At 56.1% G+C, this 27,205-nt stretch overlaps 8 protein-coding genes across 8 annotated transcripts; 4 read left to right on the top strand and 4 right to left on the bottom strand.

Annotated features, from left to right (window-relative positions):
* Nucleotides 1-653: 653 nt before the first annotated feature.
* On the bottom strand, nt 654-2,834 carry N7459_006010 (phosphatidylinositol-3-phosphate-binding protein BEM1; the record flags this gene model as incomplete). Its single annotated transcript, XM_056945194.1, has 4 exons — nt 654-1,571; nt 1,636-2,400; nt 2,609-2,707; nt 2,829-2,834. 4 exons carry the CDS (start codon nt 2,832-2,834, stop codon nt 654-656), a joined length of 1,788 nt encoding a protein of 595 aa, XP_056799529.1.
* Nucleotides 2,835-5,055: 2,221 nt separating this feature from the next.
* Nucleotides 5,056-6,712, bottom strand: N7459_006009 (uncharacterized protein; the record flags this gene model as incomplete). Its single annotated transcript, XM_056945193.1, has 3 exons — nt 5,056-5,269; nt 5,327-6,584; nt 6,646-6,712. 3 exons carry the CDS (start codon nt 6,710-6,712, stop codon nt 5,056-5,058), a joined length of 1,539 nt encoding a protein of 512 aa, XP_056799528.1.
* Nucleotides 6,713-7,059: 347 nt separating this feature from the next.
* N7459_006008 (ESCRT-II subunit protein VPS36) lies at nt 7,060-8,989 on the top strand (the record flags this gene model as incomplete). Its single annotated transcript, XM_056945192.1, has 3 exons — nt 7,060-7,160; nt 7,229-7,364; nt 7,415-8,989. 3 exons carry the CDS (start codon nt 7,060-7,062, stop codon nt 8,987-8,989), a joined length of 1,812 nt encoding a protein of 603 aa, XP_056799527.1.
* Nucleotides 8,990-9,660: 671 nt separating this feature from the next.
* Nucleotides 9,661-12,064, top strand: N7459_006007 (uncharacterized protein; the record flags this gene model as incomplete). Its single annotated transcript, XM_056945191.1, has 2 exons — nt 9,661-11,772; nt 11,828-12,064. 2 exons carry the CDS (start codon nt 9,661-9,663, stop codon nt 12,062-12,064), a joined length of 2,349 nt encoding a protein of 782 aa, XP_056799526.1.
* Nucleotides 12,065-12,377: 313 nt separating this feature from the next.
* On the bottom strand, nt 12,378-14,597 carry N7459_006006 (uncharacterized protein; the record flags this gene model as incomplete). The annotated part of the gene is made up of 5 exons (XM_056945190.1): nt 12,378-12,855; nt 12,894-13,618; nt 13,740-13,884; nt 14,038-14,335; nt 14,426-14,597. The coding sequence occupies 5 exons, from the start codon at nt 14,595-14,597 to the stop codon at nt 12,378-12,380; spliced, it is 1,818 nt and encodes a 605-aa protein (XP_056799525.1).
* Nucleotides 14,598-18,610: 4,013 nt separating this feature from the next.
* On the top strand, nt 18,611-22,723 carry N7459_006005 (putative mucin family signaling protein Msb2; the record flags this gene model as incomplete). The annotated part of the gene is made up of 1 exon (XM_056945189.1): nt 18,611-22,723. The coding sequence occupies one exon, from the start codon at nt 18,611-18,613 to the stop codon at nt 22,721-22,723; it is 4,113 nt and encodes a 1,370-aa protein (XP_056799524.1).
* Nucleotides 22,724-24,119: 1,396 nt separating this feature from the next.
* N7459_006004 (uncharacterized protein) lies at nt 24,120-25,712 on the bottom strand (the record flags this gene model as incomplete). Its single annotated transcript, XM_056945188.1, has 3 exons — nt 24,120-24,452; nt 24,554-25,106; nt 25,567-25,712. The coding sequence occupies 3 exons, from the start codon at nt 25,710-25,712 to the stop codon at nt 24,120-24,122; spliced, it is 1,032 nt and encodes a 343-aa protein (XP_056799523.1).
* Nucleotides 25,713-26,419: 707 nt separating this feature from the next.
* N7459_006003 (ATP19 family protein) lies at nt 26,420-26,890 on the top strand (the record flags this gene model as incomplete). Its single annotated transcript, XM_056945187.1, has 3 exons — nt 26,420-26,467; nt 26,591-26,718; nt 26,836-26,890. 3 exons carry the CDS (start codon nt 26,420-26,422, stop codon nt 26,888-26,890), a joined length of 231 nt encoding a protein of 76 aa, XP_056799522.1.
* Between the last annotated feature and the right edge of the window lie 315 nt (nt 26,891-27,205).

Raw genomic sequence — 27,205 nt, 5'->3', positions numbered from 1 at the left:
CATTCTAGGGAGTATGATATTGACTGCTGAATGGCAAGTAGGCAAAGAGCTCCCTTGTGTATGCACGAGAAAGAGAGCATATGTACACGTCACCGAAGCAGACAGACTTGAGAGTATGTCATCCGGGAACAAAACTCGGAAAAGCTATAGATCAGAAAGGATGGAAGAGAGATGACAAGAGATAAAAGACGCCCGCGGAAGGTAAGATATCGAATCAGCTCCATATATCATGACAAAGGGAAGTCGAGGATGACGAGATGAGATATGGCTGAAAAGGCGAGGACGATGGTGAGAAACAAGATTGCAGAGGATTGCAAAAAGATAAGACAACAAGCCTGAACCATATGAAAGGGACAGAGAAAACAAACCATGCCATCCATAACGCATCATATTCGTAACACCGCGATCATCCTTCCCATCTCGAAGTAATTGCATCGCCGAAAAGGCTGATGGACCACGGCAAGCCTTGGGGTTTGGATGCCGGAACGCCAATGCACCGTACCTGTTGCAAAAACAAACAATATAGTTGAGAACTGACAGAAAATCCCAAAACACAACGGAAGACAGAAAACAAAACCCGCTCCACAATGGACAGCAGGATAGGGCAGGTCTATCGCCACAACGCACGGATCCAGAAAAAAAAAACATTGCTTTTATGCGATGCTGACGAAGAGGGTCAACTTGAGGTTGCGCTGCATGGCGTTCTCGAGGTCTTGGTCGCTGATCAGATCGACGTACGTCCCGGACGACTCGTCGCGGTACTGGACAATAATATCCTCCTGGATCTTGAGTCGATCCGAGAGCTTGTCCTTGAGATGCTGCATGCTGACACCGGACGGGATGCGGATGGCAATGAGATCATCTTGGAAGAATACCTTGACCTTCATCGCGCTGGAATTCGAGGCTGAGGAGACCTGCGTAAGGGAACTAGCTTGGCGGTTCATGGGTGGCGGGGCTCCGTTGGAGTACCCTACGGGCGTTTGGGCGCGCAGCTGCTGCTGCGAGACGCGGTCTTGAGGCGCGTTCATCGGCACCTGGGACGATTGGCGGGATACGCTGCGGGAGTGATCCATGCCGCCGGACGAGTGGTGTGACTCGCCCGAGTACCGCGCTTCCTCGCCAAAAGCGTTCGGGTCGATTTCAAAGTCACCTTGGCGGGGCGCAAACAGCTGCCGGACCAGTTGGCAACGGGCGATGTGCGGGGGCATTGACAGCAGCTTCTTGATGTACTCGTCGAGGTTCTGCCGGCGGCCGTTGGAGATTGCATCAGTGACGTGAGTGACCGGACCTGGCATGAACGGCAGAGTCCGGGGGCGTCCTCGGTTGCCAGCTTCTTCTTCAAACTGTGTTAGGAGAGCAATCTGGAAGTCATAGAAATCATGGTAATATCGCGACAGTTCCCAGCATCGGCCATCTTCCATCTTCGCCTCGATGATATACCAGTACTTGTCATTGTCGAAGCAGTAGCGGGGAATAGAAGCGGCGACGGGTGCGAGGAGGGGTTGGTAGCCCTGAGACATGGGGGCCTGCGACGCCAGAGTGCCTCTGCTCGCATTGCGCTGATGATATCCCTGAGAAAGCGAGTAATCAGGACGGAGGCCGCGAGCGAAAAAGAGAAGAGAAAGAGAAGCTTACGTAGTTGTTTCCATTTTGGCTCATGTGGCCAGCATTCTGATGGCCCATAGACATCTTATCCATGCCAGTCGTCAAGGCGACCACACCGCTGCCGCCGCCGCCCCCACCAGCGCCGGACTCAATCTTGCCCAGCGTGATGCTGCTGTTCTTATACTCCGCGGTCATCTTCTTCCACTCCTCGACCTTGGGGACACCGGCGCGTCGGACCGCCTCCAGCGGGTCCGTGACAGCCTGGCCGGTCTGCATGTCACGCAGTTCGATGAACGAGACGGGAATCAAACCGGGGCCCCCGAGACGACCGATGGGTTTGGCGACGAACCATTCCGGGTTGGACTGGGCGATAACGATGATAGCCTCGCCGGCGCGGGCATCGAGCTCGTCGGGGCGCTCGGCCTGGAAATCGTACTGGACAATGCCATAGACCATGGCGCCCTGGCCCTTGCCGAGTGCGGACATCCTGAAGGCGGCTTGTCGGGTGGTGTTGGTGGAGGAGTCAGAGGCGGGACTGCGGTCGGAAAAGCCCGAGTCGTGGTGGTCCTTTTTATGCAGGTCGACGGAACCCCCGCTATTCCTTTCGTTCTTGCCGATGACTTCGAAGAAGGAGACGGGGACGAGCCCTCGGGCACTAGGGATGAGCGGGTTACACGCCTCGTACCAGTCCAAGTCGTCCTCCCTGCTGATAACGTGGAAAAAGTCGCCCTTGCTAAAGGCCAATTCCTGGTTGGTGCCGGGCTCGGGAATGTAATCGTAAAGAGCCTTGATGACCTGCAGCGGGGAGGGTCAGCCAGCAGTCACCGACGCCAAGCGCACGAAGGTGGAAGTGGGACGCTGGAAGGGGCGAGAGGAAGGAGGGGCAGAAAAAAAACGAGGGTTTCGGTAGTGCGCGCGGTGGCTGGGAAAGGGCAAAGGGAAAAAAAGAGCAAGGGCAGCATTCTTGCCCTCGATATCTCTCGGGCGCTCGTCCAGAACTCACCTTTTTAGGAGGGAGGATGGCGATGGCGGATTTGGGAGTAATGGAGATGTGGTGGTGGTGCTTGGGATCTTTCTCCCCCTTCAAGGATCGCCGGATGGCCTGAGTCGAACCCGGGTTAATTTATGACACACCATGGCCTCCCGGTTTCGCGCGCGCGCGCGCGATATCTCATCATTCATGATTTCGCGAGAGAAGGGTAGGGAGGGTTGGAAACACTCACCTTCATCGCGACAGCACAAGGGAGAAGAGGGGGACGGGAAGGGAGAAAGAAGGAAACGAAGACCGTGGACGGTCGAGCATCTGGAAACAGGGGAATCTTGCGTATTGCGGTTCCAACCAGGGCTGGATTGCGATTGCGTTTGGCCCGCTTTTCTCTCTCGTTGCTTATGGGCGAGATCTATTTCTTTTGTCGTCGCTGGTTCCTGTTCTTTTCCAGAATCGCCGTGTACCTTGGAACCGTTCGCGTGGCGAGATTCCTTCTGGTTGCTATCAAGGTTTCTAAGGCTGGGGTCAAAGAGGATCAAAGATTACTCAAGGCATCGCTGCGCCCCCAATCGACTCAAGCCGCCATCGATCATCACTAGAAATTACATGGCGTAATACCATGCGATACCCGCCGTGCTGGGTCGGAGTCTAGAGGACTGAAGTATCAGCATCGCCCCGTTGGGCAGACATGGTGATTCCCTCGAGACTCCTCGACTCAATGCAGATTGGCCCCGGTGGCGGCAATAATTCCAGTCACACATACCCCAACTCCTCCCATCCTCCCATCCTCCCATCCTCCCATCCTCTCGCCCTCCGCAACCCGTGGTCCGGCCACCCTGGGAGCCGTGGATCTGACCACCGTGGATCGGCGCGTTTCTTTGTGGGCACCGAAGGCTGATCAACAAAGAACGTGAGATGTCAAAAAGGTACAAAAGCGTCTCGGTACAGGTCTGTTCGACCAGGCCACGATGCCATCCAACCGAGAAGCAGAAGAACGCCAACGCAGGTTCCTGCGTCAATCCATTCATCCCCACGAGGGCATGATGGCTGGCCACAAGCACCAGCACCACCGAGCGGCGCTACTGTAATCGACCGATAAACTCCATCCATACGGAGTCGTTGCAGAGGCCCGGATGCCAATGGCTGCAGCCTGCAGCCTGCAGCCTGCAGCCTGCAGCCTGCACTCTGCCCGGGCAGTGGCCACCCCTTCTCCAGGAGAGGCCCTGTACGGCCTCGGCGACCGATTTACCTGACACGACATCCAGGGACCGGCGTGTGTACCCGTCGGCTGCCCACTCCTGGGTACACTATATACGCAAGTACGTACCTACAGATGGGATCGGGTCCGTCAAGGGTGTCCATGGCCAGCTGAGGCAGCTCAGCCGCAGGTGAGCAGGAGCGCCGATCGCGGGCGATGATGTCAACCGCGGTGCCAGGAAGCGAGTTCCTGGTGCATTGACTCGTCCAATCCGCTGGAGCCCGGCGTCTAATCAAAGGCCCGGAAGAAGGACAGGTCATCAATCTGGAGCAGACCGGGGGACCATCACAGGGCTGCGTTGCCTCCCCATGCTGCGTGAAGGTGACCAAATGCGTTCCGCATCGCCAAGGGCGCCATGACAAGGCGTGGGCCCCACGCGACGGCGGGGCGGCGATTGCGCTTCCATGGAAGCCGCGTGGAAGGAGATTCGTGTACAGTGGGAGTCGACGGTGTGTGGCGAGTGGGTGGGTAGACTTGGGGAGGAAAGGGGATCAACGGGGTAAAAGCAACGGGAACTCGTGGCCCATCCAACGGTCCTGGTGGCGGGCAAGTAGCATCAAGGTACTGGTTATATGTAGACCGAATCCAGTAAGAATATGGGTGGTGATGGTAGCCTGGAGAGTCAGGCATCTAGCGCCGGTTCCCCTTATTCGCAATAGATCAATCGTGTTCATCAATTAATCAATACTCCGCCACGCAAGATACAATACTACAGTGTCTCGCTATGATCGGTCGTGGCAAGGATCCATGGGAACAATGTCAGTTTGCTTTGAGAAAGGAATTCTATACTGCTGGAATCGGACAAGAAACAATATCTACCTCGGGGGGGCACCACCTGACGCCCACTCCCAGCCATTCATTCCATCTCATCCCCGTCTTCAAAATGCAAAATGCGATGCCAGCAGGTATTAGTATGTTTGCAACTGCGCAGATGGAAGATAACCCTCAGAACTGGACTCCGGAAAATAGAACCAACTTCAAAACAAACGGGGGACGAGGGGAAAAATGCGACCACTCCGGGGATGAAAAGCTGGATGGGACGAAAAGTTTTGCGCAACCAAAAACGCCTGTCGCTGTCGCTCTGGAATGAAAAGAAAGCGGATCGAAACGAACCAAGGCAGTGGCTAAGGATGAAAGCCCCACGGGCAGCCCAGCCTAGGTGTATGTGTGATTAATCTGAAACTCCGGAACGGGGAGACGGGCCTTAGATCTGCCCCTTGATATCGACGACGCGGTGGGCTTCGGTCTTGGCTTGCTCGAAGAGTAGGCCGGCCTTGCCGGTCAATAGCCTCACAGTCCCGTTCTTTTCCTCAAGCAGCTCCGCGGAGGAGTGATCGAGGACGAAACGTGCGGTCTGCTCATCGGACTCGAACCCCAGTTCTTCCGTAATGAATCTGATATTCAAATCTGGTTTATACCTGTGGTCTCGCGTCAGTACAGTTTCTCTCTCCAGCTAGATGATGAAAGTCACTCACGCTCTACAAATGGCGGCAAGAGCAGTCAGCCGCTCACGGTCGACAAACATGTCCATGAGATAGGCTCCCATGTTCGGTGTGTCGAGATAGAGCTGGAAGAAGCGATGGTAGTTCCCGAGAGCGAGAGCGGAGCGGACGTCGAGAGCATGCTTGACGGCAGGGTCTTTCTTGTCTTCTGCAGTCACGTCGGCTAGCGCATCGTTCATGGCCGTCCAGTTGCGGGTGTAAATGAAATAGAGAATACGATACGCCTTGAATTCCGTCGGGTTTCCGCCCAACTGCTGCGCGTACAGGACCCGCAGCTGGGTCTGACACTGATTATACTCACCAAGGTCCCCTCTCTCCAGGGCAATGCGTGCGTGGATCTCATAGACATTGACAGTAAACGCATTCCGTATGTGCTGGACCGTCAAGTCCTGGCGTAGTGACTTGAATTGGTCACAGATGTATCCATAGTTGCTCTCTTGCCGCCATTTCTTTTTCAAAAGATCTAAGGTCTTGCGGAGCACGGACAAGGGACGGACGGTATCCGGGTTGGGAGCAGAAGTCAACCGGAAATAGTTCTTTTCCAGGGTTTGGGATCGGCCGACAACGGGTCCTTGGTCTGCTTCGGCACGGGGCGAGTCGACAGGGGAAGAGGTACCAGAGTTGCCGTAACTGGCCCCTGTCCCTTCAAATCGCTTCCTCCGCATCTCCAAATTAGCTTTGGACTTACTAGACTCATCTGGGGCCATGCGTTGTCTCTTCTCTGTGGTCGGGTAAGTGACACGGTCCTCAAAACGATTGCGATTGTTAGCTTTTCTCCATGGTGGCGACCCGGTCTCTGACTGGTGGTTCTCGGTCGACTTTCGCTTGCGCGCACTGTCTCCGGGGGACGATGGTTGACTGGATATCCCCCAGTTGGAAACACTGGGGTTGGCCAGGATCTTGTTGCGTTCGCTGAGAACCATATGCTGGGGAAGCGGCAGCCTCTCCCAGTCAATCATGTTGATAGTCTGTTTCTCAGCCGCGTCGGTAATGACGTGTCGCAGCTTCTCTTGCATTTCCGTATTGCTCACGCTGGAGATTTGGTTCTCGGGAGCAAAGGACCGCTGCACGTAGAGGCGTACAGCGGGCGAGAACTCCACGCGAGGCCGGGAGTCTGCATCCGCTGTGGACATAGTGGGTTGAGAGGGTGTGCTTTCGTTGGTAGCTGGGTGGCTGGTCTTGTTATGGGCAAGGCTACGACGTGCTTGGACTGGAATATAGGCAGGCGTCGCTGGGAGGCGGTTAGCGCTAGGAACAGAAACTGACACAGGCTGGGAGGCTTTGCCACTTACCAGAAGTTGGGAACGCAGACGTTGGAGCCGAGGCCGTGGCACGCCACGGCGGGACGCTAGAGTTCATTCCGAAATCTCTCGAAGATGGGTGTGGTGAAGCAATAAGGAAAGAAGAGATCGGAAAACGGAGGACGAGGGAAACAGAAGAAAATAAGGCTACGTGGGGTCTGTGGGGATGGAGCAATAGTCGAAAAAGAGACGAAAGGGCTCCTACGTCGCAGACTAGGTGGGTTGGGGGCAAGAAGAGGTAAAGGGTGTCGAGGTGAAGGCGCTGGGGGAGCGAACACACATTCTTCCACGAGATCGAACATCGCAGCTCGCTTACCTGCCGGAACTTCCTTTCTCCGCTGGCTTCCGGGCTATCTCGTTATCGCGACGCAGCCCACCTGCTCCTCGAGATGTCGTGTAAACCAGATGTTTTTGAAGTCCCTGGATCTGACTACTGCTCTCCGACCGTTGCTGTTACCTGACGAGGCTCTTCTCTTTGTCCAGGATGCAGTCGGGTTGTATGAGGGGTAAGTGGTTACTCATTCCCCGCGGCGCTGTCGGCAACATATATAGCTGATACGGGCTGGCGGACTAGGAGATACAAGATTCCCAACTACCAGAATGGCCATGCTTATTTGACATCCCATCGAGTGTGCTACGTTGCGGCTGATGAGCCAAGAAAGTATTCCGTCGGAATTGATCTGAAGGAAATTGACCGTGCCGAATACCAGGTTGGAGCTCTTGTAGAACCCCCATGCCAACAAGGCTGATGCAGTGACAGGCCGGTTTCCTGAAGTCGTCGCCTAAGATCACCATCTACCCGAAACCGCAGAAGAACAAGACAGACAAGTCGCGGAGTGCAACGGCCAGTCCTGCCGCCACCCAGCGGTCAATCCTCCACTCCCTGCACGCGAACGACACTCTTCCTCCGACAGCCGTGCAACAACATTCACCATCCCCAAAGCCTGTAAATGCGACATGGATCTGCCCCATCTGTTCATTCTCCAACCCTGTCCCCTCGAATTTCGACTCGGCAACTGCCACGGCAGCGACACCTCTGCCCCCATGTCTCGCGTGTGGCATCAAACCACCTTTTACAACGGTCTTGAAAGCAGCAATTAGCGCTGCAACCAGCAGAGATTCTCCCATACCTCGACCGAGCTCATTACCCGTCGACAATCATACAGCCCCCAGCACTGGTGCGCAATCGACCGCACTTCCCTCGGGAGGATCGGTGTCATGCCCTCGGTGCACCTTTGTGAACCACCCGTCTCTCATGGAGTGCGAGATGTGTGGAGCACCGCTGGGGATTACAGCGCTTTCAATTGCTGCCACCGGGGATACTCGTGCAGACTCCCCAGCCCCGTTATTCAGACAGACCCGTGTTTCGAATACAGAAGTGACTGAGAGCATCAAGCTCTCGTTCCGTGACGGCGGGGAGAAAACCTTCCATGAACGACTCAAAGGGGCATTGATTCAACGAAAATGGCTACTCCAGAATGCGCCTCCCGTGCCTCCACCATCACAAGCTTCGATAGCGAATGCGCCGGCCACTGCTACCCTACAGAGTCCCCAGCCTGCCGCCCCCCGCACAATGAGTGTGGGGATTGCCGGTCTAGAACAGCGCGGCCTGGAAGCTCGAATCAACAACCAACTGGTCATCGGCAACGCCTTTGAGGATCTCGAGGCCCTCATGGCATCCGCCAAGCAGATTGTTGCTCTCGCTGAAACGCTCGCACGGGAGTCAGGCATGGCTACCAGCGAGGGATCCGCGGAAACCAATGAGGTGCTGTCTGAATCCGCAGCCGCATTGGGCATGGTGACTACCAAGGACATGCTCAGTTCGGGGTCGGGGAACCTCTACCTCTCTGAGCTCTCGCGCAACCTGGCGGAGTATCTCACGGATGATCGACAGGGAATATTGCATCGTGAGGGAGGCATTATGAGCCTTATCGATCTCTGGGCGGTCTTCAATCGATCCCGGAACGGGGTCGAGCTAGTCAGCCCGTCGGATTTCCAGCGCGCGGCGGAGCTGTGGGAGAAGCTGAAATTACCGGTTCGACTACGCCGGTTCAAGAGCGGGCTCTTGGTGGTTCAGCGCTATGACTGGAGCGACGACAAGACGGTGCATCAACTGCAGGAGTGGATGGCCGAGCTGCGACAAGTCCCACCGGATGACGCCGTGCCTTGGGACTGGACGGTGTTCGGCCGGGCCGTGACTGCCCAGGAGGCAGCCCAGCGGTTCAAATGGAGTATCGGTGTGGCTGTCGAGGAGCTGGAGATGGCCGAAGATCGCGGAGCGCTCTGCCGGGAAGAAGGGATCGAGGGTCTGCGCTTCTGGAGCAACCTGTTGTGAGAATCACATCCATACTACAACGAGTAACCAATCACGCCAGCCATCCGTAATGATGTATTTCCCCGCTCGAAAGGGGCTAGGATCCCCCGCGTGCATACTGATGACGATAGAAGGATTCCCGCGTTGCGCTCTGCCCCGGGATTCGTAGGAATCTCTAAGCCCAACTTGGGGAATCCGGGAACCTCGGTGACGTCAGACTCCGATGAGGTCAGCCAGGTTGCTTGCGGGGGAAGTGCGGGTGCGAGCGCTGATTGGTGCTTTCCCCGGTTGATCCTGCTGCACGACTCCACTGCGCCGGAGGCCTGTGGTCCTGCGAGCTCGTCTACCATACAATATGTATTTCCTCACTTTCCCCCCCTTCTTCACCCTTCTCAATCACCAACCTTCATCCATCTTGCATCTTCCACCTCTCGTCTCCCTACCCTGCTCTCACCACTTCACACTTTATTTGCCTCTTGCCCTCTTTACCCAAGTCTATCGGCCTCCAGCGGACTGCTTGGAGCCCAGATAAGCCGACCCGCTTTAGATCGCGTGGATTTCGGGTGGATATGATCGACAGCGCCCCAGAGCCATCGGTCACCACGCGCATTATCCTGTCACTCCCACTTGCTACTCCTTCTTCGTGAACCCCGATCCCGCATTTACCCCAGATTCCTCTTCTTGGCTGCATCATGAGTTCCTCGATCGCCATATCCACCGCCGCTGGGTCGAGGGCCTCTGCCTCCCGCCCCGCGCTCTCCCAGTTGGTGGCTACTCATACTTCCCAGACCCGAAGCATTTGGCGCTGTGCCCGGAACTCCCAGGGCAGCGGCGACAAAGTGGAACGGATCTCGCGACGTATCGATAAGTACCACCGTCACCCAGAAGCCAACTTCCGACGCAAGGCGGAGGTACGCCACGACTGGCCATCCACCGCCCACCGAACCTCCAGTGGGCCCGGTGGATGGGCACTGTGGCGGTCTCGTTCCAGCTTCTCTGATTTCTCGGCCGGCCGAGAAAGGAGTTTCTGGGATAACGAGCGCGAACAGATGCAGCAGCGGATGGCGCACCTCAAGAAGCACATCGCTGAGGACCCGTACGGTGCGATCTTTGGACGCAGACTGGACTCCTTCACTCATCTGGACAAGAATGAGAGTGCCTGGCCGGGGTTTCTACGGTCGTTTACCACGTCCGACCACCCCGCAAAGGCCCATCTTCAAGACTTCAACTTCGCCCAATCTCCCCAGACTGTGCACGGCGGGCTCCGCTACGATCCCATCAGTGGGCGGATGGCCCCCGCGCCCCCGCAACCCTCTGGTGGTCATGCGGAAACCTCTATGCCAGACACCAATGTTGTCATTGACTGCCCTCCAGGAAGCGAAGTCGAGGCCAAGTTCGCATCCAATCCCCCCGTGGTGGAGGATGAACAGTTCCAGCCTGCAGCTTCAACCGCCTCCGAGCACTACTCCCCTTTGAACCCCCAGTCAGTTGATTGTCCCCCCGGAGGCGAAATCGAGGCGCTCTTCACCTCTGACCCAACCAGCTTCAAGGATGCTCAAGTGCTGGCTGGTGTTCCCGAAGAGTCTGCTCACAAGCCCAACATTAACATTGCCTGCCCTCCCGGTAATGAGCTGGAGGCGCTTCTTATCTCGGAGTCTGTGCAGTCGAGTCAACCCCAAGCTGAAACCTTCAAGGTCCGGAACTCCACCAAGCGACTTGATGCTGACGGGGGCCTGAACTCCCGGAGAAGCATCGAGTGCGCCCCTGGTAGCGAGCTTGAAGCCATGTTCATCTCTCACCCCGCTGCTCGCGAGGACGAGAGTCGTCCCTTGGATGCATTTGAGGCACACCCGCTCGTCAAGCAGGCGAGCGTCTCAGTTGACTGCCCTCCCGGCAGTGAGATTGAGGCCAAATTTGCTTCCACGTCCCTCGATACGCCCTCCCAGTCTGAGAACCTTCGCATTAATGCCACTTCCACTGGTGAGGCCAGTATTGACTGTTCCCCTGGCAGCGAAGTAGAGGCCAAGATCCTTGCAGACTCAGCTAGTCGTCGTACTGAACCGGCGGATGCAACTGTCGACTGTCCCCCTGGAAGTGAACTGGAGGCAAAATTCATTGCTGACCCAGCTGCTACTGAGGATGGACCATTTCAGCCATCCATGGTTGCGGAGCCGCCCAACGCCAAGAAGGCGAACATCACCGTGGACTGCCAACCTGGTAATGAATTGGAGGCCATGTTCATCTCTGACGCTGCCAGTGCCGGTCGTGGCGAAAGCGACGATCTCGGCGCTTTGCAAGCCAAGGACATCCGTGCTCGCTACGCCGCGATGAGCAGGAATTTAGCTGCTGATATGCGTGAGTCTCGTCACACGCAGAACCTTGACTTCGATGGCTCTGAGGACCGCGTGGGAGATTTCCTTATGCAGAGCCAGAAGATCGGGAGCCCCAAAATGGAGGAGTTGTCCGCGGAGTATTGTATACTGGCTTATGACAACTCCACATCGGAGGTCACCACAGCCGAGGCCGAGTCTTTCTTCGGTGCGCATGAGACTGTGCAGCCCACCGAAGTTCTTGCCCGGTTGCACAACCCGGCCAAGTTTGTGCCATACTTCGCGCAGCTGCAGCGGGATGGCTACGAGATTGCCACCGGTGGCGGTGATATCCTGGTCTTTCGTAAGGCCGGCCACGCCCGCAAGAGCGCGGTCACCGCAGAGCCAGAGGTTGACCCAAAGGTTCAGTCCCAGGCCGCCCAATATCTCCGACACGACTCGTACCCGGCCGACTCCTTCGCCAGCACCTCCCAGGTGAGTAGACAGTGAAGCTGTCTATTCCAGTGGCCCTCCTAACTGGTCAACTTAGCCACCCTCAGCACCCGGATCTCAATCCAGCTCTAGTACCAACAGCGAACCCGCATCCCCGAAGACCGAGTCTTCGGTTCGCAAGGCCCTTCGCAGGATGATCTTCGCTGGTACAGCCACCGCGGCGTCGTGCTATGCCATTGGAGTCGTAACAGAGTACTTCCGCACTGGCAGCCGAGACGGACGTCGCATTGACGGGTTTACTGCATTCGAGTCGGAGCGGCGTCAACGCGAATAAACCTCATCGGTCTAGGTTTCTTGCTGCCTTTTGTGTACGTCTTCCTTTTCCCAGACCGCCAGTCGGTCATGAATTTGCTTTCTTCTGGGGGAGGAATTGAGACGCAGGCTTCCAATTCCACTGTTCAATATACCCCATCATCCCCCACTTGTGTTTCTTCAACTTTATGATATCTTGTCCAGTTTCGTCACTTGATTCCAGGTTTAGATTGAAGACAATGGAGACCTAGATTCATTCACACTCGCTCTCTAGTAATACACCATCGCATAGAGATAATAATAAGAGTAGTACACACCGAACTCCTCCCCAACCCTCACCTCACTCCACTGTAGCCCTCGATATCAAAGCCTAGTCCCTCAAATTCCCCACGATCATCTCCTCCCCATCCGCCCCAACCTTCCTCGCCTCCCGCTCCTCCGGATCCTCCCAAACGTAATCCCACCAGGACTGTCTCGCGCCCCCAAACCCCCGGATTGATATCATCCTTGTCCACAAACCGCATCGCCTCACGCACCCGCACCGCCTCCTTCCCCGCCACCCTCCTCCGCGCCTCCGCCTCCCTCATCTCGATCTCCACCTTCGCCAACTTGCGCTCCTCCCTCTCCACCTCCGCCTGCAGCCGCGCATCCCGCTCCTCCAGCGACAACGCCGACTCGCAGTAGAAATCCGAGTCGGAGTCGGAGTCCGTCCCGCCCCCGCTCCCCGCATTGCCCGTGCCCCCTCGCTCGTTCTCCCGCCGCACCGGGTGCCGCAGGAACGTCTCCTGCAGCGCGCCGCACCGCGCGTGTCCGCTAAGCAGGTACATCTGCAACGCGACGAGCACGTGCACCGCGGCCGTGAAGTCGTCCCGCAGCCACAGGTCGTACTCGCGGGTCGCGAGGATGCGGATCGTGCGCGGGTGCGGCTCGTGCGCGGGTGCGGCTCGTCGTCGAGCGTGCGCAGCTTGAGCGCGTCTAGGTGCAGGCGCAGGCGTTCGATGTTCTCGGCCGTGTAGAAGCGGGCGCTGTTGCCTGCGCGGAAGTGCGGGTGGCGTGGTATCTCTGGGTTGGGAGTGCTGCTTTCGTTTCCTTGGGGATGGGTTGGCGCTGTTTCGTGGCTGGTTGGGGCTGCGGGTGCGGTTGGAGTTGGAGATGCGGTATCTTTGGTTGGGACTTGGTCTTGAGCGTGCTCTTGCGCTCGGGTGCCACGATTGGGGTGTGAGGCTGCGCTGTCACAGTCTTCGATGTGTGTTGCATAAGGCTCTTTTGGCGAGGGTGGTGACTGCGGGTTCTGTGGTCTTGGTGCCAGAGGCGCTGGTAGGAGGAGAGGCTGGGAATGGAAGACGGGGCTTGGACCGGGGACATCACGACGGCACAATATTGATGACATCTTTTGGCCTGGGAAGAAGGCGCGCATGATGTGTAGCTTGGAGCCGTGTAGACCGACGAGGAAGATTTCCTGGTCCGGGAGCTTGTCGGCTGGCAGGGGGAGAGGGCGGAGGTGCATCAAGAGTTGGCCGAGGATGAGCTTGAATTTGCCGTTCAGGGCTTCCGGGAGGGATTCTTCTTCTACTGTCTGTCTGTTGTTAGTAATGAGCAAAGGTATCCGAGGCTTAGTGGCTGTAGTGTATGCCAGGTTTTGTGCCAGTGAACGAAGCAGACAGGAGTAGATTTAGGGCTGGACTGGTCAGGCTTACCGTGGATACGGGGAGAAGTGGAATGGAAGTGCCGTCCTCGTCGGGATCATATTCAAGCGAGAGGAATCCCGCTGTGTAGGGGCCATCTTTGTGCTTTTCGCGGTATCCAGTCCAGTATTCGAGATGGCAGGAGAGTAATCGAGGCCTGTGGTAGTCAAAACATGTTAGTCCATATACTATACCACGTCCCGATCCACACAGCAGCAAGATAAACCAGGCCAGCACCGTCATCAACAGCTTCAAGCCGTTCTCCATAAATTCACACTCCGAAGAAGGATGCAGTCATAACCCTGCTCACCTCAACTCAAAGATAGCATCCCCATTCTTTGTCGGCCGCTGCAGATCCAGCATGTCGCCAACCTCGTTCATCAACGCATAAATCACCTGTGCCTGTGCACTCGGTCTGCCATCATCCAGCTCCTGCTGGCAATCCTCACAGCCGCCATCCCACAAGCATTTCGAGAAGCACGGGACCTTAGCGAGCGTCTTGAACACGCCGCGGTAGCGGATATCGACCTTGGACCAGGCATTCAAGTCAACGTGGTGGGCGTCCTCGGCACCGTTACGGAAGACCCAGGCTTTGCGCTGGACAGTTGCTGTGATTGCATGAGTTTGTCGATCCTTGGAAAGAAAGAGATGAAGAGAGTGGAGAGACAATAGATGGGAGGGAACGATCTGGGACTTACGAGTGCGTTCTGCACGTCGCAGGTACCGTGCTGGAACGAGGTCTTCTGCGGGTCTGTTGAGGAAGATTTTGGCAGTCAGGTTATGAACGGTACACTCGAGTGGTCCTGGCTGTGTGGGCTTGACGTCTATGGTGAGCTGGTGAGCCGGCGTAGCTTCAGCAGAGGTCTCCATGGTGGGTGACGGAGAAGAGAGCTTGGGATATTAGAGGCTGACGAAGAGTGCGATAGCACGTCGCGTATTTTTGAGCGTGGGGATGGAAAGCAGTGGGTGCGGTTGGGGTGAGAGTGAGCATGGGAGAGGCAGCGCGACTGTTTGGGTGGGTTGTTGCAGTTCATCTCTCAACGTCAATAGTGAGCTCCCTCTTTGACTCTACGTTCATGACACCAGTTGAATCAGGTGGAGTGAGTTGAGAATATCTGTCTAGAGCGTAGTCTCGAGAGGTCGGGATTGGCCATCAGATTCGTAGAATGCCAGTTGAGAACGTCGTGTAGCCCATCTCAGTATCAAAATAGGAAGGCAGTGTCCTGTGTTAAGGGTGGAGCTTCTGGTATAACATGCTTTAGAAGGCACTTCAAGGCTGTATTTTGATTAATTGTTGCTCATTACCTTGAGATATCCTAATAGCAAGCGTGAGAAGCCCAACATATGATGCGAATGGCAGGTGGGATACCACGCGCAAAGAGACCTGGATATCTCCACGATGTATATCAAGATAGCCCTCGAATATTGTACTCATGTTTTAACTGACACGGTTTCTAAGTGATGCCCAAAACACATTTCGAATGGAGCCTTTCACATGAAGCCGAGAGAAGAGTTGATGGGAAGAAATGGTTTAGAGTACAATGTTGTGGACAGACTGTACTGAGGACTGGACATCGAAACGACGCGTCCCTGAAAGATACCTAGGAAACTACGTTGAAGAGTTTCCCTCAATTATTACATGTTTATACGCACTTTAATTCAATCGAGATTCATATGCACGAGGGTTGAACTTGTTACGGGATCGGAAGGTCGTTTGTCGGAGAGAGGTCGAGCTAACATGGGTGGAATCCATGGATATATTTCCATCCCAGCCCTAGACGAACCACACCACACCACACCACCACTGAAATTCTCGACCACTCTGGGGACGCCTCAGCTCCAGACCTCCCACACGTCACCCCGTGGACTCTGGCTGTAGAACCTCCACCGGTCTTCACAATTCGACGGTCTAGAACTCTTGTCGACGGTCGAGAACCGCGCGCTTCTCCACTAAAGCCTAGTCTAGCCCGGGCGCCCATTCGATCTGCACGATGACATAAGCAACAAGCGAGATGAGCCACGGATCAATGTGGAGCCGACAGCCGGTTCTCAGGCATCAAGGCATCAAGGCACCCACCGCCCGCAGGAATCGCTCAGGAACAGGTCTAGCGTGCGTGGCCGGTCCTTGGTACCGCCCTTTATTTACCTCTTTCTGCCTAGCTGTCGTCGTACGGGAACTGCCTGATCAGGCTTCGCTCTCTCCCCCCGCTTCACTCGATGCACCGGTGGGATCCGCGCAGTGAACGGTGATCCTCGATGGCGTGGCATCTCCTCAAAGAAAGAGGCGAGTCATTCTGCACGCTCTCAGCCTCGGTGGAGATTACTCAGTCGGGGGGACGAGGGTAGGTGTTCTTTGTTGCTGATGCATTTCGCCGGGCCGGCTTCTACAATTCCCAGTACGGGAGCCTAGGTATATGCCCTGTACTTACTCGGTACTCATTTGGTACGGAGTTCGGGTCCAACTGGCAGGATGCAAAGCAGGGCGATCCTCGAGGCACGACGCAGAGAAGGCAGAGATTGCGCAGGAAGAATCCGCACACTCCACCGGTTTCAAACGCGTCAAGAATGTGCAAATCCGACTCAACAGGGCTCTGGGGCGGGGACACACGTGGAAGACATTTTCGATCAGAGATTTAGAGAATGTACACCTACGCACTCGGAGTACGCACTCAGTACACCACCACGATTGCAATGGGAGCACTTTTCCTCGTCTCGGTCGCCAATAGCGAGGTGGGATCTCGCTAGTGGTGAATCCTGCAGAAAACGAGGAAACGAACCATTCCGTGCGAAGGAATATGGTACGGTACATATCCGGAGGTGTTCGTTCCTGACTAGGATACAGCAGTCTCCTACACCGTCAGGAGGTCCAATCATGCCATCCAAGATGATTATTCTCATGTGGTGTGCTTCATCTACTCCGTCCCAATTATTACGCACTGCTCTACTCCCCTCTCTTCAACCAGTTCTATCTACTTCACACCGTACTACTTGGACGCCATTCTATTAGGGGCCGCCCCGAAGGCCTAAGCCGCTCGCTAGCCCAGAGCAAAGAAAGAAACAAGCAGGACAAGGCGCACTGGGAAGCGGCTAGTTGCTCCGCAGCGCTGCTTCTGATTCGACTTGGCCCCTTGCCCGACCGCGAGCGACGCTGCACTAACGCTCCAGCGGGCAAGATGGCTGGCCGGTCTCCGCGTGGTATGGCGTGGTACGGCGTGGTATGGTGCCGTACCGCCTTTGCTCGGGAAGGACCATGGGTCCAGCTGGCCTGTTTGCCCACGCACAGCGAGCCTATGCTCACGACACAGATGGAATATAGGCAGCGCCGGCGAGCACTGTGTTGCTGATCGCAGGGGTTGATTGGGATGCGCCTCGAATGGCATTTGACACCGTGAGTCGTAGTACTGCAGCCCCTGCCAACATAACTAGCTCGCTACATGTACTTGTGCTTGTGCTTGTGCGACGGCCTGGTGCAGAACGGGATGATCGACGAGGCCACGCAAAGCTGGAAATTCGAGACCCAGACTGAAGACCCTGAGTGCGAGTCAATCAATTATTGACCACGAAGGAATGTGTGATCTGTCAGGACGAGGCCAGGTGGCTGGACGATACGCATCTATAGGTGTATCTATCTATCCCTATCATCATAAAACTGATGCATCTCTACATGGACAGGAACCTGGGTTTGGCTTCCGGCGTCACGATGAATACCGCATGGCACATCCCAGACTTACAGAGCTCAAACTTCTCCGAGTGCCGATCCCTATCTTGCCCCTAAGTGGTGCCCGGCACAACGGTGGAAACCGTGCAGACATGCCCCGAATGCATCCGTCGGTGATTTGCCTCTCTGTTGCTTTTGCTGAACGGACCTCAGGGGATAAATAGTATGAATCCTGATGGAGAGAGTTCAGGAAATTTCGGGAGGTGTCATCCCGGGTCCTTGCATTGGATCGTGTCAATTCCTCGGGGACTTGGCTGCTAAGTGGCACGAGCATAATAAAACCGATTGAGATCAACAGAAGTCACGATCGGCAAAGGCATATATAGTAGCTCAGGAAGAAAACCCTACTTATTGCGACGAACATCACGTATAGCGAGGACGATCATGGTTGTAGAGAGGACGAGTGCGTGGGCACAGCCCACCCCGGGCTCGAAGCCCGGCCAATTTACGGTAAAACGGGCGTATAGATTACCGTTGTTGTGTTTCCACACGTGTCCCACTGCCCCCATTTCTCTCCTTTCGCCCCCCTACACTCTTCCCCCTCCTAATCCTCTCCTTCATTCACCTTATTCACTCCTTTCTCGTCGTTTACGACGCGCCTTTGACCTGGGTCCAGCCAATTCACGCCCTCCCCTTGCATCCCACGGTCGCGCTTTGCTTTACTCCCCCGGTTTCTTTGATTATTTCGCCTGTTGCCCCGACATCTTGCGCCTCAAGACGCAGTCGTTCGCTCCTTACAGCTCTACAGCTACCACACTCGCTATTTTGCCGCTTCGCCGAGTCATTCCGTCTCGTGGCCGACTCTCCCTTCCATTCGTTTATTCCGGCTTGATCGTCCGCTCGATTCCGTTCTGTTTCACCTGGATTCGGTTGCCCATCGAGACGCCGGGTTTCTTTGTCTATAATTAAAGAACAAGAAAGAGGAAAGGTGCATTCGCCGAGGCGGTTGCGACTGTGTCCCAACCGTTCCCCTCGATTGTATCATTGCGCCAGCTACGTCTTGGAGTTGGATTGATATCGAAAAGGAAAAGAAGGAAGGGGTTTGGGTTGCTGTTTCAGGAGGTGTTGACAGACGAGAACCTTTTGCTCTCGTTCTGTGATACCCCCCGGAGCATCGGACGTGCCTACTTGTGAAGTCGTTTCAAGTCAGACCCGTCGAGCAACAATGCGTCCCGGATCTCTCTCGGCCATTACGGTCTTCGCCCTCGGGGGGCTCCAGCTGGTGGCTGCTGCTCAGGGGACTCAACCCCGGCAACACCCGCAGTACCTCCCTCGCGACATCAAGCGAAACATCCGAAATCGCGCTTACAGCTACGGCCCCCAGTACAACATTCGCTCCTCTGCCGCTGTCGTTGCCGGCGATTCCACCACTGATACTGATACTGATACTGATACTGCTACGATTTCAACCTCGACAACTGGGCAGGATGTTGTTGTAACTACTTCCTCTGAAGAGCAGAAAGACAGGCTTATCTCACCCACAACCCCAGTGCTGGTTGAGCCTACTGGAACGACTACAACAGCGAGCGTGAAGAAAGTCAATCTAGCCATCAACAACAAGCAGTTCGAGGCGGTAAACACTCCTGGCGGTACTGGCAGCACGACGACTGCCAAGCCGGATCAGGGCACTTTGACCACGTCGAGCAGCACCTCCGCCAAGCCTGAGGGAGGTTCTACTCCTGTTGTGCAGCCGACCAGCTCGACCACGTCGCAGGGAGGCTCTGTTCCTATTGTACAGCCAGGCAGCTCGACCACATCGCAGGGAGGCTCTGTTCCTGTCGTGCAGTCGACCAGCTCGACCACATCGCAGGGAGGATCTGTTCCTGTTGTGCAGCCGGGCAGCTCGACCACATCACAGGGAGGATCTGTTCCTGTTGTGCAGCCGACCAGCTCGACCACGTCGCAGGGAGGATCTGTTCCTGTCGTGCAGTCGACCAGCTCGACCACATCGCAGGGAGGATCTGTTCCTGTTGTGCAGCCGGGTAGCTCGACCACATCAAAGGGAGGATCTGTTCCTGTTGTGCAGCCGACCAGCTCGACCACGTCGCAGGGAGGATCTGTCCCTATTGTACAGCCAGGCAGCTCGACCACATCGCAGGGAGGATCTGTTCCTATCGTACAGCCAACGAGCTCAACTACGTCACAGGGAGACTCTGTTCCTATTGTGCAGCCGACCAGCTCGACCACGTCGCAGGGAGGATCTGTCCCTATTGTACAGCCAGGCAGCTCGACCATATCGCAGGGAGGATCTGTTCCTGTCGTGCAGTCGTGGTCGCAGGGAGGCTCTGTTCCTGTTGTGCAGTCAGGCAGCTCGACCACATCACAAGGAGGATCTGTTCCTATCGTACAGCCAACGAGCTCAACTACGTCACAGGGAGACTCTGTTCCTATTGTGCAGCCGACGAGCTCGACCACATCGCAGGCAGGATCTGTCCCTATTGTACAGCCAGGCAGCTCGACCACATCGCAGGGAGGCTCTGTTCCTGTCGTGCAGTCGTGGTCGCAGGGAGACCCTGTCCCTATTGTACAGTCGACCAGCTCGACCACATCACAGGGAGGCTCTGTTCCTGTTGTACAGCCGACGAGCTCGACTACGTCACAGGGAGACCCTATCCCTATTGTACAGTCGACCAGCTCGACCACATCACAGGGAGGCTCTGTTCCTGTTATACAGCCAGGCAGCTCGACCACATCACAGGGGGGATCTGTTCCTATTGTGCAGCCGACGAGCTCGACCACATCGCAGGCAGGATCTGTCCCTATTATACAGCCAGGCAGCTCGACCACATCGCAGGGAGGCTCTGTTCCTATCGTGCAGCCAACGAGCTCGACTACGTCACAGGGAGACCCTATCCCTATTGTGCAGCCGACGAGCTCGACCACATCGCAGGCAGGATCTGTCCCTATTGTACAGCCAGGCAGCTCGACCACATCGCAGGGAGGATCTGTTCCTGTCGTGCAGTCGTGGTCGCAGGGAGGCTCTGTTCCTGTTGTGCAGTCAGGCAGCTCAACTACGTCACAGGGAGGCTCTGTTCCTATCGTGCAGCCAACGAGCTCGACTACGTCACAGGGAGACCCTATCCCTATTGTGCAGCCGACGAGCTCGACCACATCGCAGGCAGGATCTGTCCCTATTGTACAGCCAGGCAGCTCGACCACATCGCAGGGAGGATCTGTTGCTATCGTGCAGCAGAACACCGGTACCACGTCGAGCAGCACTTTCACACCTCCGTTCGGTGGAAGCGTTCCACCCTTCGTCGAACAGAGCACCGCTTCTACACCGAGCAGCACCTTCACGCCCAGGTCTGTGGAAACCACTACTCCCAACCTGGAAGTGTCCCTCCCTAGCTGGCTGAACGGCACCAGCACGAGGTCAGATGAAAGCAGTATCACCAAGAAGGACAATACATTGACCACCACCGCTTCGCCATCTGAGGGCAGCAGCGGTCAGTTGTGGAGCGAGTTCACTTCTGAGATCAACAACCTATCTAATGTCCCTTCCAAGCTGTCGACTGCTCTTTTTGGTACCAGCGAAGCCAAGGCTATTGGTGGATTCGGCTCCACAACCACTACTTCCGCTCCTGCCTCTTCAACCGGCTCTGCCTGGGATCCGCTGGCTGGTGTAGGCGGCACGGACACGACCACAACGCCTACTCACTCCGAATCATTGTCCGTGCCGACCATCTCTGTGCCGACCATCTCTGTGCCGACCATCTCTGTGCCGACCATCTCTGTGCCGACCCTCTCTTTGCCGACCATCTCTGTGCCGACCCTCTCGGTCAGCGTCCCGACCTTCACTCCAGCGATACCGACCCCAACAGGTGACCTTGCCTCGAGCGTCGCTAACGGTGCCAGCTCTCTCTTGAACGGCGCCAGCTCTCTTGTCAACGGCGCCACCTCTCTCGTGAATGCTGCCACTTCTCTCGCGAGTGGTGCCGTGAGTCCCGTCGTTGGTCCAAGCTCCACTGGTGGCTTTGGTGTGATCCCAACACCTCTCATCGAGTCGACTTCCACTGGTGGTCTTGGTCCAGTGCAGACTCCGGGCGGTAGTGTAAACCCCCACAAGTCGATTGGCCCGATCGGTACTGGCTCTCTCATCCCTGCCGCATCTGCGACCAATTCGTTTGGAAGTGTTCCCGCGTCTGGCACCCAGTCTGGCATCGAGGCTTCCGGAACCGGCTCATCTGGCGTTAATCCTGTTCCTACCCCCGTGGGTGCCGCCCATGATACTACTAAGGCTGTTGTCCCCACCACTTCTACCCCCGTCGCAGTTCCTGTTCCGGTAGAGACCACAACTAGCACCCCGATTGAGCCTGCTGTGACGGAGACGCCTACCCCGCCTAGTACTACCGACTCCAGCAACTGGTTGCCGTCTACCGTTCTCATTGTGCCCACCAGCAGTGCGTCCGAGAGCAGCAGCAGCAGCGATGGCGCTGGCGGCAGTAGCAGCAGCAGCAGCAGTAGCCAGACCTCGGAGTCCAGTGAGCCTACGTCGCTTCCTGGCTCGATCACCCCATCCAACGGCGTGTCCGAGGCTCCTGCAGACTCCACTCTCCTCCAGCTTGGTTTTGATGGCAGCCTCCCTTGGTCTTTCGTGGCTACCACTCCCCTGTCTTCATCCCAGATCTTCGATTTCGTTCCACAGGCTTTGAAGTACGCGGTGCCCACCTGGGGTGCCAAGGCTACGATGTGGGCTCTGGAGCCGTACTACAACTGGCAGAAGACTGGCTACAATGCCACTCTTGCAATCTTCTACTTCCCTCGCGATGGCATTGAGAAGCTCCAGGAGCTTAAATCGAATCCCAACTCTGCTCTTTACCAGCAGGACGAGAGCCAGGCTGTCAAGTCGCTCATGTCCATGGTTGACTCGTCCATCCCTCTGATCTTTAACGGCAACTACCCGACTGACGGCAATGACTCCACTGGCTCCGGCAGCGGCTCTAACGGCAATGGCAACAACTCCAACGGTGGTAACCCGAACACCAATGCCGGCTCTGCCTCTAGCTCCAAGGCCAAGGCCAGCTCCGCGGGAATTGCTGCCGGTGTGGTTGCTGGTGCTGCCGCCTATGGTGCCGGTATGTTCTGGGTTGCCCGCCGCTACCGTCAGAAGAAGCAGCTCCACCAGCGCTCCAGCTCGCTTGGTGGCTCCATGGGCCAGGGATCCCACGGCGGCTCCATCTTTGCTGCCGGTGGCCGTATGTCTGGCAGCCAGGGTACTGGCCGTTCCCAGATGATCAGTGCCCCCGTCATGGCCGAGAACTCCCTGGGTTGGAACTAGATGTTTCGAGCAAAGAGTCGACAGCAGGCCGGAGTAGACGCGATCGCTACTGTGCTCCAGCCCCGGCAAGGAAAAGGAGCACTTGTGTCCAAACGCCGTGCGGTTTCCGCCCCGAGCCGCATTCCTCTTTGATTGATCAATGTCGAGGCCGGAAAGTCGTGAGACTGCACAAAATCTGTTTTTCATTGTCCATCCTCCCATCCTAGGATTTCCATGTCATATATCACGTATCTTCTCTCTGTGAAATTTTTGATTGGCCATTTCATTTCATTTCATTTCTTGTGACACTGCGCGACGTCCTCGCGGCGTCCGTGTGTTTTCCCTTTTTCATTTTGGAATATTCCCCCTTCTGTTGCCCTACTTTTATTCTTATATACTTTTTATGTTTGGTTTTCGGATGGCACTGTGACAACTGAATGCGATGAACTGATCCTTAATTCCTGCCCCTGTGCCGCTGGAAATCTTACCCTTTTACTGGCCATACTCAGCTCGGATTTCCCATTTTGCAACTCTTACCGCATTTCTAATGGTCGGGGTGGCCAGGATCCTTGACGAGCCGACGCTATCTTTCCACCCCCTTTTTCTCTTCCGCTGTTCCCCCATCATCTGTCTTTATCCCAACTGCCGCATCATGGCTTGTTTGTTTATCCTTTGTGTTTCTTTTTTACATGTACAGAAATGTGTTGTGTGTGTTCTGGAAGGCGGTTGAAGTAGATGGAAAGTGAGAATGAAGAGGTGTAGAAGTTCTTGTTTCTTTTCTTTACATCCCTGGTCGCCCTGGTCGTTCTGTAAGTCTTCCGGTTGCTGGACTGCCACTAAGTGAGGAGACGCTCCTTGCTGCATCTAGAGCTAGGCAGTGGACAGGCAACACGATGTGTGGGTGATTGTGCGCCTATGGCTGACACCGATGGATCTTGGACTCATCTCCCAGCATCATAGTCAGCCTTGGTAGTTTCTTGTTTCTATATGCCTCGGCCCACCCAGACTTCGTTACCCCGGATGGCTCACTAGCCTAGTGAACCTCATATGGCCGAGTTCACTTGTAGCTTTACGGCAGGCCAATGGCCCTGGATTCTGTTTAAACATGAAAGATGCCAGACCTTCCATTAGTGCCCAATCTAAGCCAACCCATGTAGGCAAGTTCGTGTGATCGCGGTGAGCGACCACCAGCGCTCAACGGGGCTCATCTACTAGTCTTATCGAAAGCCAGAGATATCACCCGGGCACCTGGACAGAGCCATTGCCGAAGGAAGCTTGATTGAGTAGAATGTTATGCCATATGTACAGGAAGGAGAGCGGGGTGGAAATGGATGCAAGCACAGAAAACAACGGCAAGAAAGGCCCGGCTCAGAAGGTCAACGCCATGAAGATGGAAGCAAGCAACACCACCCGGCGCTTACTCCTTCTTCGTCTTCTCGTCCGCACTCGCCCGCGCAGACCCCCCAAACCAACTCGAAAGCGAGAATGGCGTGCTGCCCGCTTGTTCGCGGCGCAGCTCGCGGGCTTTTGAGCGGTCGCTCTTGTACTCTTCCCAGGAGAGTTGGGCGGCGGCCGAGGTGATGGCACCTTCGTCACTGGCGGTGGTCTGGGGTAAGGTGTGGTGAGGGAGGGGACGGACGGCGTCTTCGCCGCCGTAGAGGCGTAGCGCGGTGCCGAAGCACCAGTCCACGGCTTCTTCGACAGGGTGGTCGAAGAGGTACGGGAGGAAGGGGACGACCGAGAGGCCGAGCTGGAATTTGATACCGGTTAGCCAGGGATCGAAATCGTCCACCGCGACGAAAGATCATTGCGACGAAAGGAGGGAGAAATAAAGAAGAACGCGATACATACCCCGATAGGCACCCAGGTGCGCACAAGCGACATCTTCGCATTCCGCACCATGCGGCCCGAGTACCGCACGACGCTGTGGATGGTGAATGCCGGCAGGCCCATGCTCGCAATGCTCTGGAAAACGGCCCGCTTCGCCATGACCATGCGATAGTCCTCCGCCAGCGAGATCTCCGTGGTCGGCCACGGGGTCAGCGAGTCCCTGGCCTCCCAGTCTTTCGACTCGCTCAGCGGCCGGCCCAGGTTGCCCGTCGCCATGCCGCGGATGATCTGGTCCTGGGTGAGCTCGCTGGCATCCTTGTACGCCTCGCCGGGCGGGGCGAGCGCGTGGCGATTGCGCAGGTACGCCTTGTACCCCTCGTGGCCGACGTCGCCGAGCAGGTAGGCCCAGGAGATACCGTAGGCAGAGCGCACCAGCCAGGGGTGTGCGATTGGGCGGAATGACTCGCCAATGTCGGAGGTGTAGGCGACGTAGCGGTGGGCGGAGAGGAGGATGGTGCGGATGCGGTTGGCGTATGCGGCGTAGCGGTATGGGGTCTCGGTCGAGTCGACGGAGCTGTCGGAGGGGGCAGAGGTCATGGTCAGCTGCGTGTTCTGGTCTGATTCTTGGTGCTTGGAGTCTTGGGGCGCCATGGTGATGGTAGCTGGAGAAGTTGTGTCATGGACTGCCCGCAACGGCACTGGGAAGTGGAGCTCCCGCCGGAGTTGCGCAGCGCAATGCTTTCACTGCGTGCAGTTGGCGTTCCTCTTGCTACAACTCCGGCCTTGTCTCATGCGCACGAGAAAACCACTGTACTTGGGTGTGAAGTTTGGGCTGTCGCAGAATCAAGGGAAGTTGGTGGACAATCAGAACGTATAAACCCGGAGGTTCAGTTGGCGAGCTTACTGCCCGGATTACCTCGGGCTGCTGGCTTGTGGCACGATTGTTGGGCATCCAACCACGAGGTTCATATCACATTGTGAAAGATCCAAGACCGAGAGATGATGAATGAAATGGTGGCAGAGCTGGCACCTACTATGAAGAATAAAGGTCATCGTAGAAATCGTCATCGCGGTCGATGAGCTGCTGCAGCGGCGCCGGGAGCTTCTCGCGCGCGATGGCCTCATCCACCATATCTGGCGGGGGCGCTTGGGGGTCTTTCTGCTGGCGTGAACCCCACATCTCAGAGGCTGTAATATCGGACGCGATGTAGTATCGGTTTATCGCTGTGAAAATAAAGGCCGCCGGGAACGAACAACAGTAATGCTGGTATAATCGGACTCGGTGGATGCTAAATGCTCATGCAAGGAGGGAAAAGAGGTCTCAAGAGTAAATAGCAAAAGACAAGAGGATAGGAAACAGCACGGGATCACGCTAGGGCAATCACCCGGCTTATATAGACGCTGGCTGCAATAACCGTCAGTTGCAGCCGAAGAGCCACCGCCATAGCCGGGGTATAGAGTGCTGCCCATGGAAGAGTGTACTTCCCGCCGGGGTTCGGCGGAGAGGTTCCTGGTTGCTGGAACCAACCTAGATATTTTGCAGCCCAACCGTTCACGTGGTCATAGCATGCCAAAGCTCTTTTACGGGTTTCTATGTATCTATATTGCCAATATACTTCTAAATGCATAGTTACTTGTATAACTAGTGGCTTAATGCAGCAGTTCCCACTTATGACGTCTTTCTTGCAGTCACATGATACCGGGCCTTTCCGGGACATCACCTGATATTCTCACGTGCCAATTAATTGCTGAGTCATGCTGTTTCCAGAGCTAACCCAATCAGGAAAGGCGGTCGCCGAGCCGACTTCGACTCTGTCGAGCCTGAGGATTCCGCTTCCACATCGCTGCATTGTCCTTCCAGCTGCTCTCCCATCCCACTCCCTCAAGATGGTCGTCTACTACCAGATTGCCGGCAAGAAGGTCGGCTCCCACGTCGTAAGTGACCTGACCATCTGCCCTCGGGATCCCCCGCTGCGCCTGCCCCCATCCCTTTCTACATCCGGTCCGGCCACCGGTGGAACCAACATGAGCTGACCGGGTCCCTTTGATGTGATTTAGCTCGCCATGGCCACCCTCGGCGCTCTCTTCACCGGATCCTGGGCTGCCAGCCGTGGCGGTGACAAGCCCAAGACCGCCGCCGGCCCCCCGATCAACGCTTCGTCCAAGGAAGAGGGAGACTTCATCCAGTACGTTGCTCTGCTTCCCAACCAGAACCAAACAAAGCGATGCGATGCACCATTCAGATGAACCGAGCATGTGTAATTGGACCTCATGAATAGATGGTGCTAACTACTTCCTACTAGGAATTTCCTGAAAGAGGTTGACGGCGGCGACAAGAAGTCCGAGGCTAAGCACTAAACTCCCTTCGCTCGCAAAATGGATTATATCGGTGGATCGACCTGGCATGAAACCCCGTGACGCCTAGTCGAGTAGTCCCATCCTGTTCGTCTGTCGCTTCCATTCCAACGCGCAATTGAGATCTATCGGCCTGGATGACGTGTTGTCCAGCTCGGTTTTTGCGAAGCTGGATGTGGCCGACTTGCGGTAGTCGGTAGATGGAGCTCTCTGGATCTGTACATAAGAGGCGTGTACGCTGCATAGAAGAAATGCTCCTTCTGCTGGTTCCTGGTGTTGTTTTCGCCTAGAGTTTACTTGGAAGCAGGTTGGCAAGGG

The sequence above is a fragment of the Penicillium hispanicum genome (assembly GCF_028827665.1).
Source record: "Penicillium hispanicum strain IBT 35686 chromosome Unknown utg000005l_segment0_segment0, whole genome shotgun sequence".
In the NCBI taxonomy this organism is placed as follows: domain Eukaryota; kingdom Fungi; phylum Ascomycota; class Eurotiomycetes; order Eurotiales; family Aspergillaceae; genus Penicillium; species Penicillium hispanicum.
The sequence above is the reverse complement of the archived record's forward strand: the minus strand, read 5'-3'. Positions and strand labels throughout refer to the sequence as shown.